The following is a 10,987-nucleotide window of genomic DNA, read 5'->3' as shown; positions in this document are numbered from 1 at the left end:
TCTCAGGCTTAATTCCTGGCATCTACAGGTAGGGCTTAGAGAATTCATTGTCTGAATCCCTGGAAAGAAACTGAGAGTCAGAGTAGACAGTAATGAGCTAGAACAATTAATAGTCTCTGTAGCAAACAGTTTCCTATGTTCCCCAAAATACTGTATTAAAATACAAAACAACCCCACTAATTTAAATGCAACAAAGACAATAAAATGCAGCATCAACTTTGCTTTCTAGCAAAGGTTAGGGAAACCTGGAAAGGGATCCCTTTTTAATTTTCATTTGGAACATGGAGAAACACAGGAAAAGAGGAGGAGGAGGAGGGGAGGGATGGTTGGCAAATGATCAAGGAGACTGGAAATCGCTTCTGCTGTTCCCAGGCATGGAGAGGCGGTTCCAGAGATGATAAAGGCATATGCTGAGGAGTTGGATGTCATTTCTGGGTTGTTGTTTTTTTGCAGCTTGGACACTACTCGTGGGAAGCAAAGGGTTTGCTTGATTTCCTTCTTCACTCAAACGGCTGCCGTCGCCATGCTGGCTGCAAGCGGGACCCGCATCCGCGTCCAGTTTGGGCGGCTCCTGGCGGAAGCGGGGCAACTCAGTGCTCCTGTGCGCCGGCCTCTAGGACCGGGGCTCCTGGGCTCCACGGCATTGTCCTGCACGGATCAGAACAGAAGCTCGGGGGCAACGGGTTCAAGTGAGTAGCTGGCAAGGACTGTTAACACACCACCCTGTAGTTTGATTTTGAGATCCCATCAGTGGTGCAATTAGACGATTTTAGGCTCTGACCTTAATGGCAGCCCTGAGGAGAGGGATGTCTGCTAGCAACACTCTCCAGTATCTGCTGCTCAAGGTGGCTCCTTCCTCTTGTCTAATGGCAGTGAGGCCCGGATGTGTTGCCTAAAAGTTCACTGGAAGAAAGAGGGAGACAGGATTCTATTGATCCCTGTGGGAATTCTCTGTGTGCAGTTGCAGATTAACCCCCCCACACACACACACAGACAGAAAGAGAGAGAGAGAGAGAGAGAGAGAGAGAGAGAGAGTTATAGTTGTTTTCACTACAGTGGTACCTCGGGTTACAGACGCTTCAGGTTACAGACTCTGCTAACCCAGAAATAGTACCTTGGGTTAAGAACTTTGCTTCAGGATGAGAACAGAAATCGCGTGACGGCGGTATGGCAGCAGTGGGAGGCCCCATTAGCTAAAGTGGTACCTCAGGTTAAGAACAGTTTCAGGTTAAGAACAGACCTCCAGAACGAATTAAGTTCTTAACCCGAGGTACCACTGTATTTATTACATCTGAATTAGAGTTCTTTGTATTTGTTGACTTGAAAAGCTTTGCTTCTGTTACTGTGCCCAGCTCAGTTGCAATGATGGTTTAAAACTTTTTTGGGGGTGAATGTTTTGACCTGGCATAAGCAGCAACCCACTATAAGCATACAGAGTATATCTATCATCTATCTATCTATCATCTATATCTATCATCTATCTATCTATCTATCTATCTATCTATCTATCTATCTATCTATCTATCTATCTATCTATCATCTATCTATCTATCATCTATCATCTATCATCTATCTATCTATCTATCTATCTATCTATCTATCTATCTATCTATCTATCTATCTATCTATCATCTATCTATCTATCATCTATCTATCTATCTATCTATCTATCTATCTATCTATCTATCTCCTGCCTTTTCCCAAAAACAATTCAAGGTGACTTACAACACACACACACACACACACACACACACACACACACACACACACTCAACATTTCTAAAACCAACCTGCAAAGACCAATAACAATACAGAAAAATAGAATCTAGAGTTGATTGAATTTTACATTCATGCCTTATTCATATATATGCAAGGGAATATTTGGATCTTGTTTTTGATCCAAAACATCTACAAAGCATCTAACTTGTGTGTGTGTGTGTGTGTGTGTGTGTGTGTGTGTGTGTTATACCAAATGCATAATGAAATAACTAATCTGGGCTACTTCAAAATGATTGAACAGGAAGCAGTAGGAACAACAAAGAAACCAGCAGCAGGGGGAGGGGAATGATCTGGCAGAGCAAGCTGGGAAGGGCATTTGTTCAACATGTCCGACCCTACCCTTAGGCAGAGTGAAGCAGGTGCCTCTGGCACAAAAGGGGTAGCAAGCAGTGGGGGAGACGTTATAGGCCAGAACAGCTTGCCCTATGCTAACCTGCTGGTTTCAGATACAGTGGAGGGCACTGCCCCATTTACAGTGCTGAAGTATGATTCAGCTGCCAGTCCAGCTGGCTTTTGTAATTGAATGGAGGAAAGGTGTCATTTTATCCTTTGTTCTAGGCAGCAAAATGTCTTGTGCTGGTTTCAAGCTCAGAGGGCCCAATACCATTTTTTTAAAATGATTACCCTTACTTGTAGTGAAGACAAGGGGAAAAGGATGATATTTCTCTAGGACAATGGTGTCCAAACTTTTTTCAAAGAGGGCCAGATTTGATGAAGGGAAGGGCCATGGGGCCAACCAAAGTTATTGAACTTTTTTTAGGATTGAGCTTTTTTATTATTTTATCCCGAAGTTGTTGAGCTTTTGGAGTTTTTGAGGTTTTTTAAGGATTTTACCCCAGGAAATAACCTGCCATGGGGGGCTGGATTAGGCCCCTGAAACAGACTTTGGACATGCCTGCTCTAGGAATAGATTTCAAAGCCTTGGGGACATTCAGAACAGGCCTCTAGAGAGGGAGGAAGGGAGACCATAACACAGAAACTGAGCTCATGCATACAGGAGCTCTCAGGTTCCTTCCTGACTTTTCCAATTAAAAGCATCAAGTAGAAAGTGAGGCTTGATTTGGCCCAAAATAAATCAGACTTTTTGCAATAAGGAAAGTGATGGGGAAAGGACCCTGCAAACAAGTCAGGATGAATGCTCCACACAGAGGTTGTTTGGAAGCAGCTGAAGTCTGTCTGTCTGTCTGAGCATAGACATTTATTTCCTTACCCTTTTCATGGCTGTGATTTGACATGATGTTCTGTCTACTGGATCTTGAAGCCGAGAAGGTGTACAAAGTGCCTGGCGGACACAAACCCTCAACATTTGACAAGAAAATCCTCCTGTGGACTGGACGCTTCAGAAAGGAAGATGAAATTCCTCCAAGGATCCCGTATGTACTTCATTTTATTCAATCACTAGAAACACTATGCTGAGGAAAAACTACTGCCATATTTTAGAAGTAGTCACAATCCTTTAGTGGAAGGGAGGACAGGGGAGAATGGAAGACTTTTAAAAAAATAAAGCTATCCATCTAGCTCAGGAATAGTCAACATGGTTTTAACCAGATGTTGCTGGACTACAACTTCCATCATCCCTGACCATTGGCCATGCTGCTGGGACTGATGGCAGTGGGAGTCCAACAACATCTGGAAGGTCACATGTTCCCTACCCCTGTTCTCCTTGTTCTGTAAGATGAACCTTGCAATCAAAACATACACCGTGTAGATCAAAATTAATTGCTGGCTTCCATCATTGAGTTGCACTAAACTTTCACAGATATGCACTCATGTATTTATATTTTGCTTTATTTATGTGCGATAAGAAACTATGGTCAATCCAGCTTTCCGGCCTATGTTCTTACTGCAAAAGTCAGGCAATGGGAGTGTGACACTTGACTATCTCATGGTTTGCTAAACTAGTGCTCTACAGAGCAACTCCCATCAGGGCGGACCTTAGTAATATGCCTCCCTGTGCAAGGCCAACATTTGATGCCTTCTCTCCAGTTCTCATTGTGCTGGGGTTTGGGGAAGGAGGCGTAAGGGCTCTGAAAGGGTCCTACAGCACTCCCACCTCCTTCCCAATGCTTCTCTGGCTTTGGGAAGGAGATAGGAGGACTCTAGGATCCTGTCAGAGCCCTCACACCTCCTTCCTGAGGCTGGGCAAGTGTTTACCTGGCTTTGAGAAGGTGCCCTCCTCAGCAGGCAACTGTGCCTAGTTCCACTGCACCACTCTATCTGCATCTTACTCCTTTAATCCCTGATTACTGGCCATGCCGTTTGGAGCAATGGGATGTGAGATGCTAGAGATCTACAAATAGGCTTAATCCTACCGATATTTCCCATTAGGAAAATTTAAATTTTAGTTGAAGAAAACCAGGATATGGCCTTAAGGATTTTGAAGCTTAGCTTATTGCACATACAAGATGACATTTTTATTGTGATTAGGGGCATGGGGGAAATCTGAAACACAAACTGTGATCAAAGGTGGATGGTGTCCATATTTGTTTATAAACTGCATGAACAATGTGTTCTTGTCAACTCCACATTGGACTGCAAGGTTCATATTCCACTTAAAGGTCGGAAAGGAAATGAGGAGGAATGTGTGTCAGAACATGTTTTATTGCCCTCTGTAAAAATGACAACTTTGATCACAAACACACACTTATGTGAATGTTTAGGCTTACTAACTCATGGTTTGTACTCTGTCAAGAACCATGCATGTTGACTGTGACACACACACACACAAACACACACGCCCTAATAAAAAATAATAATCATGCTGAGATGGCTTTACATGTCAGCAGGCTTAAGCAAGTGAGATATGGGTATGGGGCAGTTTAGCATCAAACATGCACCAATGCACAGCTGAACTACACAGTCAACTCCCCCCCCCCAGCCTGATTTCTACATTGTTTACATGCCTGACATGCAACTAAGGGCCAGACTAGATGTTGCAGTGGATTACTGCTGTCGCCCAAAATGGCTATTGCATGTCTCACTTTCCTCTCTAGGCTCTGTACTTCTTGCATGATGTTACAAACTTCTGTGTTTCCCTGCGCCATTATGACACAAAGTAAGTTCTACTGGACGTCATGGAGTAGGTATTGGATGCATGGTGGCCATTTTTAGTGCCAGCTATATGCTTATCATTGGGGATGCGGGTGGCGCTGTGGGTTAAACCACAAAGCCTAGGACTTGCCGATCAGAAGGTTGGCGGTTCGAATCCCCGCAACGGGGTGAGCTCCCGTTGCTCAGTCCCAACTCCTGCCAACCTAGCAGTTCGAAAGCACGTCAAAGTGCAAGTAGATGAATAGGTACCGCTCCGGCGGGAAGGTAAACGGCGTTTCCGTGCGCTGCTCTGGTTCGCCAGAAGTGGCTTAGTTATGCTGGCCACATGACCTGGAAGCTGTACACTGGCTCCCTCGGCCAGTAAAGCGAGATGAGCGCAGCAACCCCAGAGTCGGCCACGACTGGACCTAATGGTCAGGGGTCCCTTTACCTTTACTATATGCTTATCATAGTGTCTAGGTTGACCTTGAGCACAGGGATGGGGGTGAAATTTGATTCTTGTTGCATTTAAAAGAGAACCTACCATACTTAATTCTCACTTCCCAAACAACTTGTGGACCAAAACAAGCCATCTTTCATATCCAAATTTCTTCCAATTCTGCAATGCAGGTCTCCAGCTAAGCAATAGGTACCAAAATGCACCTATGTGAGGAAAGTGTGCATAAAAATGCATATTATATATTAGCCAAAATAACATACAAAAAATGTCTTCTATTGCTTGGAAAACTGTGCACAAAATTGTATTAGAAGTGTGTTTATTAGGAGAAATTTGCAGTAAAATGCAGATGGATTTTCAAGAGAACTTTTTTTTTTAATTTGAAAAGTAAACCAATGTAGAAATGTGGAGAACTGAAGATTTGAGAAGTTAAAAATGGAAAGAAACTGGTTCAGCCATCCCTCATTGAGCCACAGAACGATGAGATATTTCTTGCAATAACTGTCCTGGTGTCTGTACAATTTCACAAGCAGTGGCAGGTCTTTCCCATATTCCTGCAACTCCTAGGTTATGCAAAGCAAGGTACTACCTAAGTGCTGACTCAGCCCTTCTTAAATTTTATCCATGTGTTCTTGATTTCTGGGAAGCACTACAAGTGTCTTCAGCTGAATGCATTTACAGTCCCCTTTCAGACTTCACTCAGCGCATCAAGGATGGGCCTGGTGGGTGGCAGGATGGGAATACATGGCCCTTCAGCCCCTTCTCAGATAGAATTTAAGGCTACAAGCTTTCTCTGTTACCATCGCTTCAGAGCAGCCGCAGCCACAGCAGCAAAAGATGTGGCCTGCTTGCAGAATCATAACAGCAATGGCCAATGCCAGGCAAACAACTCAAAGGCTTGCATTTCCCTGTGCTACATGTGGCCGAGAAGACCGAGGATGAAATAAGATTTCTAGGGCATTTTTTCGTGTACACTCACCTACTCCCACATTCATTTCCTTGAAAAAATCATTGTTTCTATCCTGTTGAAATACAAGCATTTGATAAGCTAAATGTAACATTTTCTGCTGGCTGTTCATCCCTGTCACCACAGAAAAGCGCTGTGCTTTTTATCTGTTTGTGTTCCTGTTTGCATGAAGAGATCATCAGCTGTAACTTTCTGACCTTTAATAGCAAAGGATTGTTGTAGTGTGCAGCTTCCCATGGCTGTTTTTATGAAAGCAGGCAAATACTTTTGCAATGACAAATGGGTCTTATGTACTAACAGTATTACTCAAAATTACAACATTTATTTTAGGGTTGCAATTTTTAGGAAGACCCCAAAATTGTTGAGATTTTTAGACAAAACCCAAAGTTTTTTGTTTGTTTTTTACAAAAACGCTAAAAAACAAACAAACCCCAGGATTTTTCAATTGACTTGCCTAACATCCAGGACAAGGCACCAGGTGTCAATTCCACCTTTAAATCCCAGTAATATCTAGGAAAATCAGGACGTATGGCAATCTTAATTTATTTACAGACTCTATAAGTGTCCCTTTTTTCCAGGCACATCAGGGCAGTGAGATGCAAATTAGGGTTTACTCTGAATAGGGCAAACATTGGCTACAGCCCTCCACTTCCAGTGCTCCTACCATTCTATAATATTCATAAGCTGTGACATTTCACTAGTTGGGATCCCGTTTGAATTTAATTTTTAATTTAACATTGGACCACTTTGAGCCCCTCCTCCCAAACAATTGGGGGGGCCCTGAAACTGTTAGATCCTGCATTTAGGGAAAGATTACAGGGAATCGTAATAATGTCTGTCTCTCTTGCTTTTTTATGCCTTTGGTTTAAGGCACTGATCTGCCTCTTCAAAACAGTTCCAATTAGTGGGCCATGAAATAACAATTAGTTGATTTAACCCAACAAGTTCGTGCTTTGCTCCTCTCGCGGCAAGTGACTTAGAGATTAATGGGTTTAATGGGCTGGCCTGTTTTTGATTTGTTCAATTCTAAATGCATTTAGTTGAAATCCATCTGCCCGCAGGTTTATCTACAGTCTTGTCTCCCCACACTGAGAAGAGAGGAGCTCTGAAGCTTCTTTCCCAATATTCAAGGCTGCTTTTGCAAGTGTTTTTTTTTGTGTGTGAGGTATTATAATAACAAACATATTTTGTTTGTGATGCATTCACACAGGAATTGGGAAAATTTGGATTAGGTTTGTATTTAAAGCCAAACCTAACTAATTAGAGTTTTTCAAAGCAATACGTGTACCAAAATACATAGAAACATGCTTCAAAAATTTGCATTTTTCTTAATTTTGAAATCCAGTTCTCCAGCCAAGTGCAGTAATGTGTACTGAAAGGTATAACCTAGGATTAAATATGCATATAAATGCATATATTACTGACAACCACCTATAAAAATGCAATATATTTGGGAGAACTGATCGTAAAAATGTATGTTAGGTAAAATTGCATTTTAAAAATCTGTATGCCAAGAGAAATTCTCTCCAAGATGCTGATAAATTTTCACAAGAACTAAAAAAAAAAAGTACACTAATATGGAAATGTGAACAACTAAACTTAAGATTGGAAAAATGAGAATCTGAAATGAACAGAGCTGTCCATCCCTAAGGGACGCTGCAGTTCCAAAAACTTTATTGGGAATTCAGCATACATAAAACCACATCCACATTGATTTCAATCAGTTAAGTCACTTTGAGACTTTGTATAATGTGACAAAAATACACAAATACTACTACTGATAATAATTATTCACAGGAGAAATTCAGTGAAAGCACAGAAGTCAGTGGTGTTCACTCTCAAGTAAGGCAGCAATCCTAACCAAACTTACTTGAGAGTAAGCTCCATTGAATTCAATAGGATCTACTTTCAGGTAGAAATGGTTAGGGTTCACAGCTCAGCAGATTATATCCAACAGGTGGAATGAGGAAGGCAATTTTGAGAATTTTCCCTGCCCTCCCCCCCATATTTGCTCTCACTCATATAACCAAATATGGCTTTAATTACAAATTACTAAAAAAGACCCCCCAAATTTAGTCCTTATGTATCTTTTGTAGTATAAACAAAGCAATTAAAAACATTTCAGTATGTCACACATTAATTTAGTATTCCTTAGCCTTGGGTGCTCGTCCCCAGAAGTTGGAAGACAATTCCCATAATTGCTTGCCAAATTTGGGTGCCCAAGGTTCCAACCCAATTTCTTTTGCAGGCCCGAGATGCTGGATGCTGCAAGGAACAAAGCCCGAGTAAAGGCCTGTTACATTATGATTGCCCTGACAATCATGGCTTGCTTTGCTGTGATTGCCTCTGCTAAAAGGGTATGTATTGTTCCATGGGAAACTTCTGGATTTTGATACAATTTTCTTTTTAAAATAGCAATTGTTAAATTGATTTCTGCTTAATGTTACAACGGCTTCACACTAAACAAAAAACACCTTTAAATAAACTAGAAATAAAGATCAAGATAAGTAATAGCACTGCTCTCTTCTGCCTTGGTCAGACCACATCTGAAATACTGTGTCCAGTTCTGGGCACCAAAATTTAATATTGATGAGCTGGAATGTGTGTGGAGGAGAATGACCAAAATGATCAAGGGTCTGGAAACCAAGCCATATGAGGAACGGGTGAGGGAGCTGGGTATGTTTAGCCTGGAGGTGACTGTGATATGATAGCCATCTTCAAATATCTGAAGGACTGATACATGGAAGATGGAGCAAGCTCCAGAGAGTAGGTCCCATGTCAGTGGTTTCAAATTACATGAAGAGAGATTCCAACTAAATGTTAGGTGGTGGTCTCTCCCTTCACTGGGTGTTTTAAAACAGAGGCTGGATGGCCATCTGTCAGGAATTATTTAGCTGTGATTCCTCCATTGCAGGGGATTAGACAAGATGACCCTTCCAACTCCACAATGCTTTGATTCTGTGAAATATCTAGCCTGATTCTGTTTACTATCTGGGCCACAGTGTGACCATCAGACTTATTACTCCTTCACGTTTGTTCGGAACAAAGGCCAACTGCCTCAGCAGTTTGTTTCCAAGCAAGGTATGTCAACGCTACTTAGGCTGGGCAGTCAACAGAAGTGCTCAAATGAGATATATTGCTGGGCAAAGGATTCATCTGCCGTCATGTCAGGAGTGAGGACAGTGGAGACTGGTTCATTTGGGCAAAAGGGGCACTGGCCCATCAACCTCGGTCTGCTCTCTTCCAGTCCCCACCTGCCTGCCTGCCTCCTTACTTACTTGTGTCTCAGTGTTGCCCCTGGTGGGATGGAGGCAAAACTAGAATTTGTTAGCTCTGCCCCTCTCTTGCTCTAGCGCCACCTACTGTTGGGCTCCCAGCCTTCCACCCTACTAGTCCCAATGGGCACAAGGCACCCCTGCTGCTTTCAGATGTTGCTGTACTCCAGCTCTCATACCCCTTCACTGTTGGCCGTACTGTGTGACTGATGGGTATTGGAACATCATCTTGAAGGCACAGGGTTGCTCTAGGTTATTGGGGCCACCACTTGGTTTTCATGTATTACGTTCATACCCAATTCTTCCTCCAAGGAGCTTAGAGTAGCATGCAAACTCCACTCCTACAAGGGATTGGGTAGAGTGATTGCTCAAAGGGAGCTTCCTACTGTTTTGAACCCAGATCTCCCTTGTCCAACACTCTGCACTCTTACAGGTCAAATTTCTGAGGATGCTACGCTTGCAGTGCCAGCACATAGGGCACCCTATGTGGAATAATGTCTATCTTTCAGCTGTTCCTTTCGCTGTGTCACTATGATGAAGCGGATGCTCTACTTTTGCAGGCTGTTGAACGCCATGAATCCCTCACAAGCTGGAACTTAGCAAAGAAAGCCAAGTGGCGTGAAGAGGCTGCAACAAGAGCAGAGGAAAAGGCAAAATAAGAGTGATCTGCTCTTGAAACTGGAGCTGTGCTGGGAACGAAGAACACACACAAAATTGGCAAGTTAGCAAAAGATATACCCTCCAGGGAAAACGCTGAAGTTGAACACAACTTACTACTAACAACTTTCATTTCCACTTGTGTAACAAATATTGGGAGAAGATAATTATTTTTTTCTGTCACAAGTGAATAAATAAATCAAGTTCAGTTGAAAGTTGGCTCTGAAAGGCTCCATCAGCTATTTTGCTTCTATTTGAACTTTTAAGGTCTTTGTAGTTAAAACTGAAAACACAGAATTCCATCAACTGTAACAGTGGCTTTTCTGACTAAAATTCGTTACTCAACAAAATTTGTCCTGATGTTGTCGTCTTTGTCTGTTTGTTCCCTATACAGTGGTACCTCGGGTTACAGACGCTTCAGGTTACAGACTCCGCTAACCCAGAAATAGTACCTCGGGTTAAGAAGTTTGCTTCAGGATGAGAACAGAAATTGTGCGGTGGCAGCGGGAGGCCCCATTAGTTAAAGTGGTACCTCAGGTTAAGAACAGTTTCAGGTTAAGAACGGACCTCCAGAATGAATTAAGTTCTTAACTAGAAGTACCACTGTACATCTTGATGCCTCTTGAAATATCATTGCCAAACTTAGCATGATGGCTGCCAGGGTGGGGGTGGCACTCTTCATTCATGTTTGACACCACCTGCCATTTTGAATCATTATGGCAGTTGAAGAATAAGGACTTTATAGGATTTGGCCCAAATGAATTTTACAAAATTTTCTCCTGTCCCATCTGATTTTCCCAATCCCAAGTGGTATAGTTAAAA

At 42.4% G+C, this 10,987-nt stretch overlaps 1 protein-coding gene across 1 annotated transcript; it reads left to right on the top strand.

Moving 5' to 3' along the window:
• The first annotated feature begins 393 nt into the window (after positions 1 to 393).
• Positions 394 to 10,380, top strand: FAM162B (family with sequence similarity 162 member B). The gene is made up of 4 exons (XM_081856265.1): positions 394 to 689; positions 3,041 to 3,152; positions 8,482 to 8,590; positions 10,069 to 10,380. The coding sequence occupies exons 1-4, from the start codon at positions 395 to 397 to the stop codon at positions 10,165 to 10,167; spliced, it is 615 nt and encodes a 204-aa protein (XP_081712391.1). The 5' UTR covers position 394; the 3' UTR covers positions 10,168 to 10,380.
• The last annotated feature ends 607 nt before the right edge of the window (positions 10,381 to 10,987 follow it).

Source organism: Podarcis erhardii (assembly GCF_964252035.2).
Source record: "Podarcis erhardii genome assembly, chromosome: 3".
NCBI lineage: Eukaryota > Metazoa > Chordata > Lepidosauria > Squamata > Lacertidae > Podarcis > Podarcis erhardii.
The sequence above is the reverse complement of the archived record's forward strand: the minus strand, read 5'-3'. Positions and strand labels throughout refer to the sequence as shown.

What these genes read in the sequence shown, in the direction of transcription:
- FAM162B (XM_081856265.1), top strand. Translation starts at nt 395, where the DNA reads ATGATAAAGGCATATGCTGAGGAGTTGGATGTCATTTCTGGGTTGTTG. An exon ending in GAAATTCCTCCAAGGATCCC is followed by an intron (nt 3,153 to 8,481) that starts GTATGTACTTCA and finishes TTTCTTTTGCAG; the next exon opens with GCCCGAGATGCTGGATGCTG. An exon ending in TGATTGCCTCTGCTAAAAGG is followed by an intron (nt 8,591 to 10,068) that starts GTATGTATTGTT and finishes CTACTTTTGCAG; the next exon opens with GCTGTTGAACGCCATGAATC.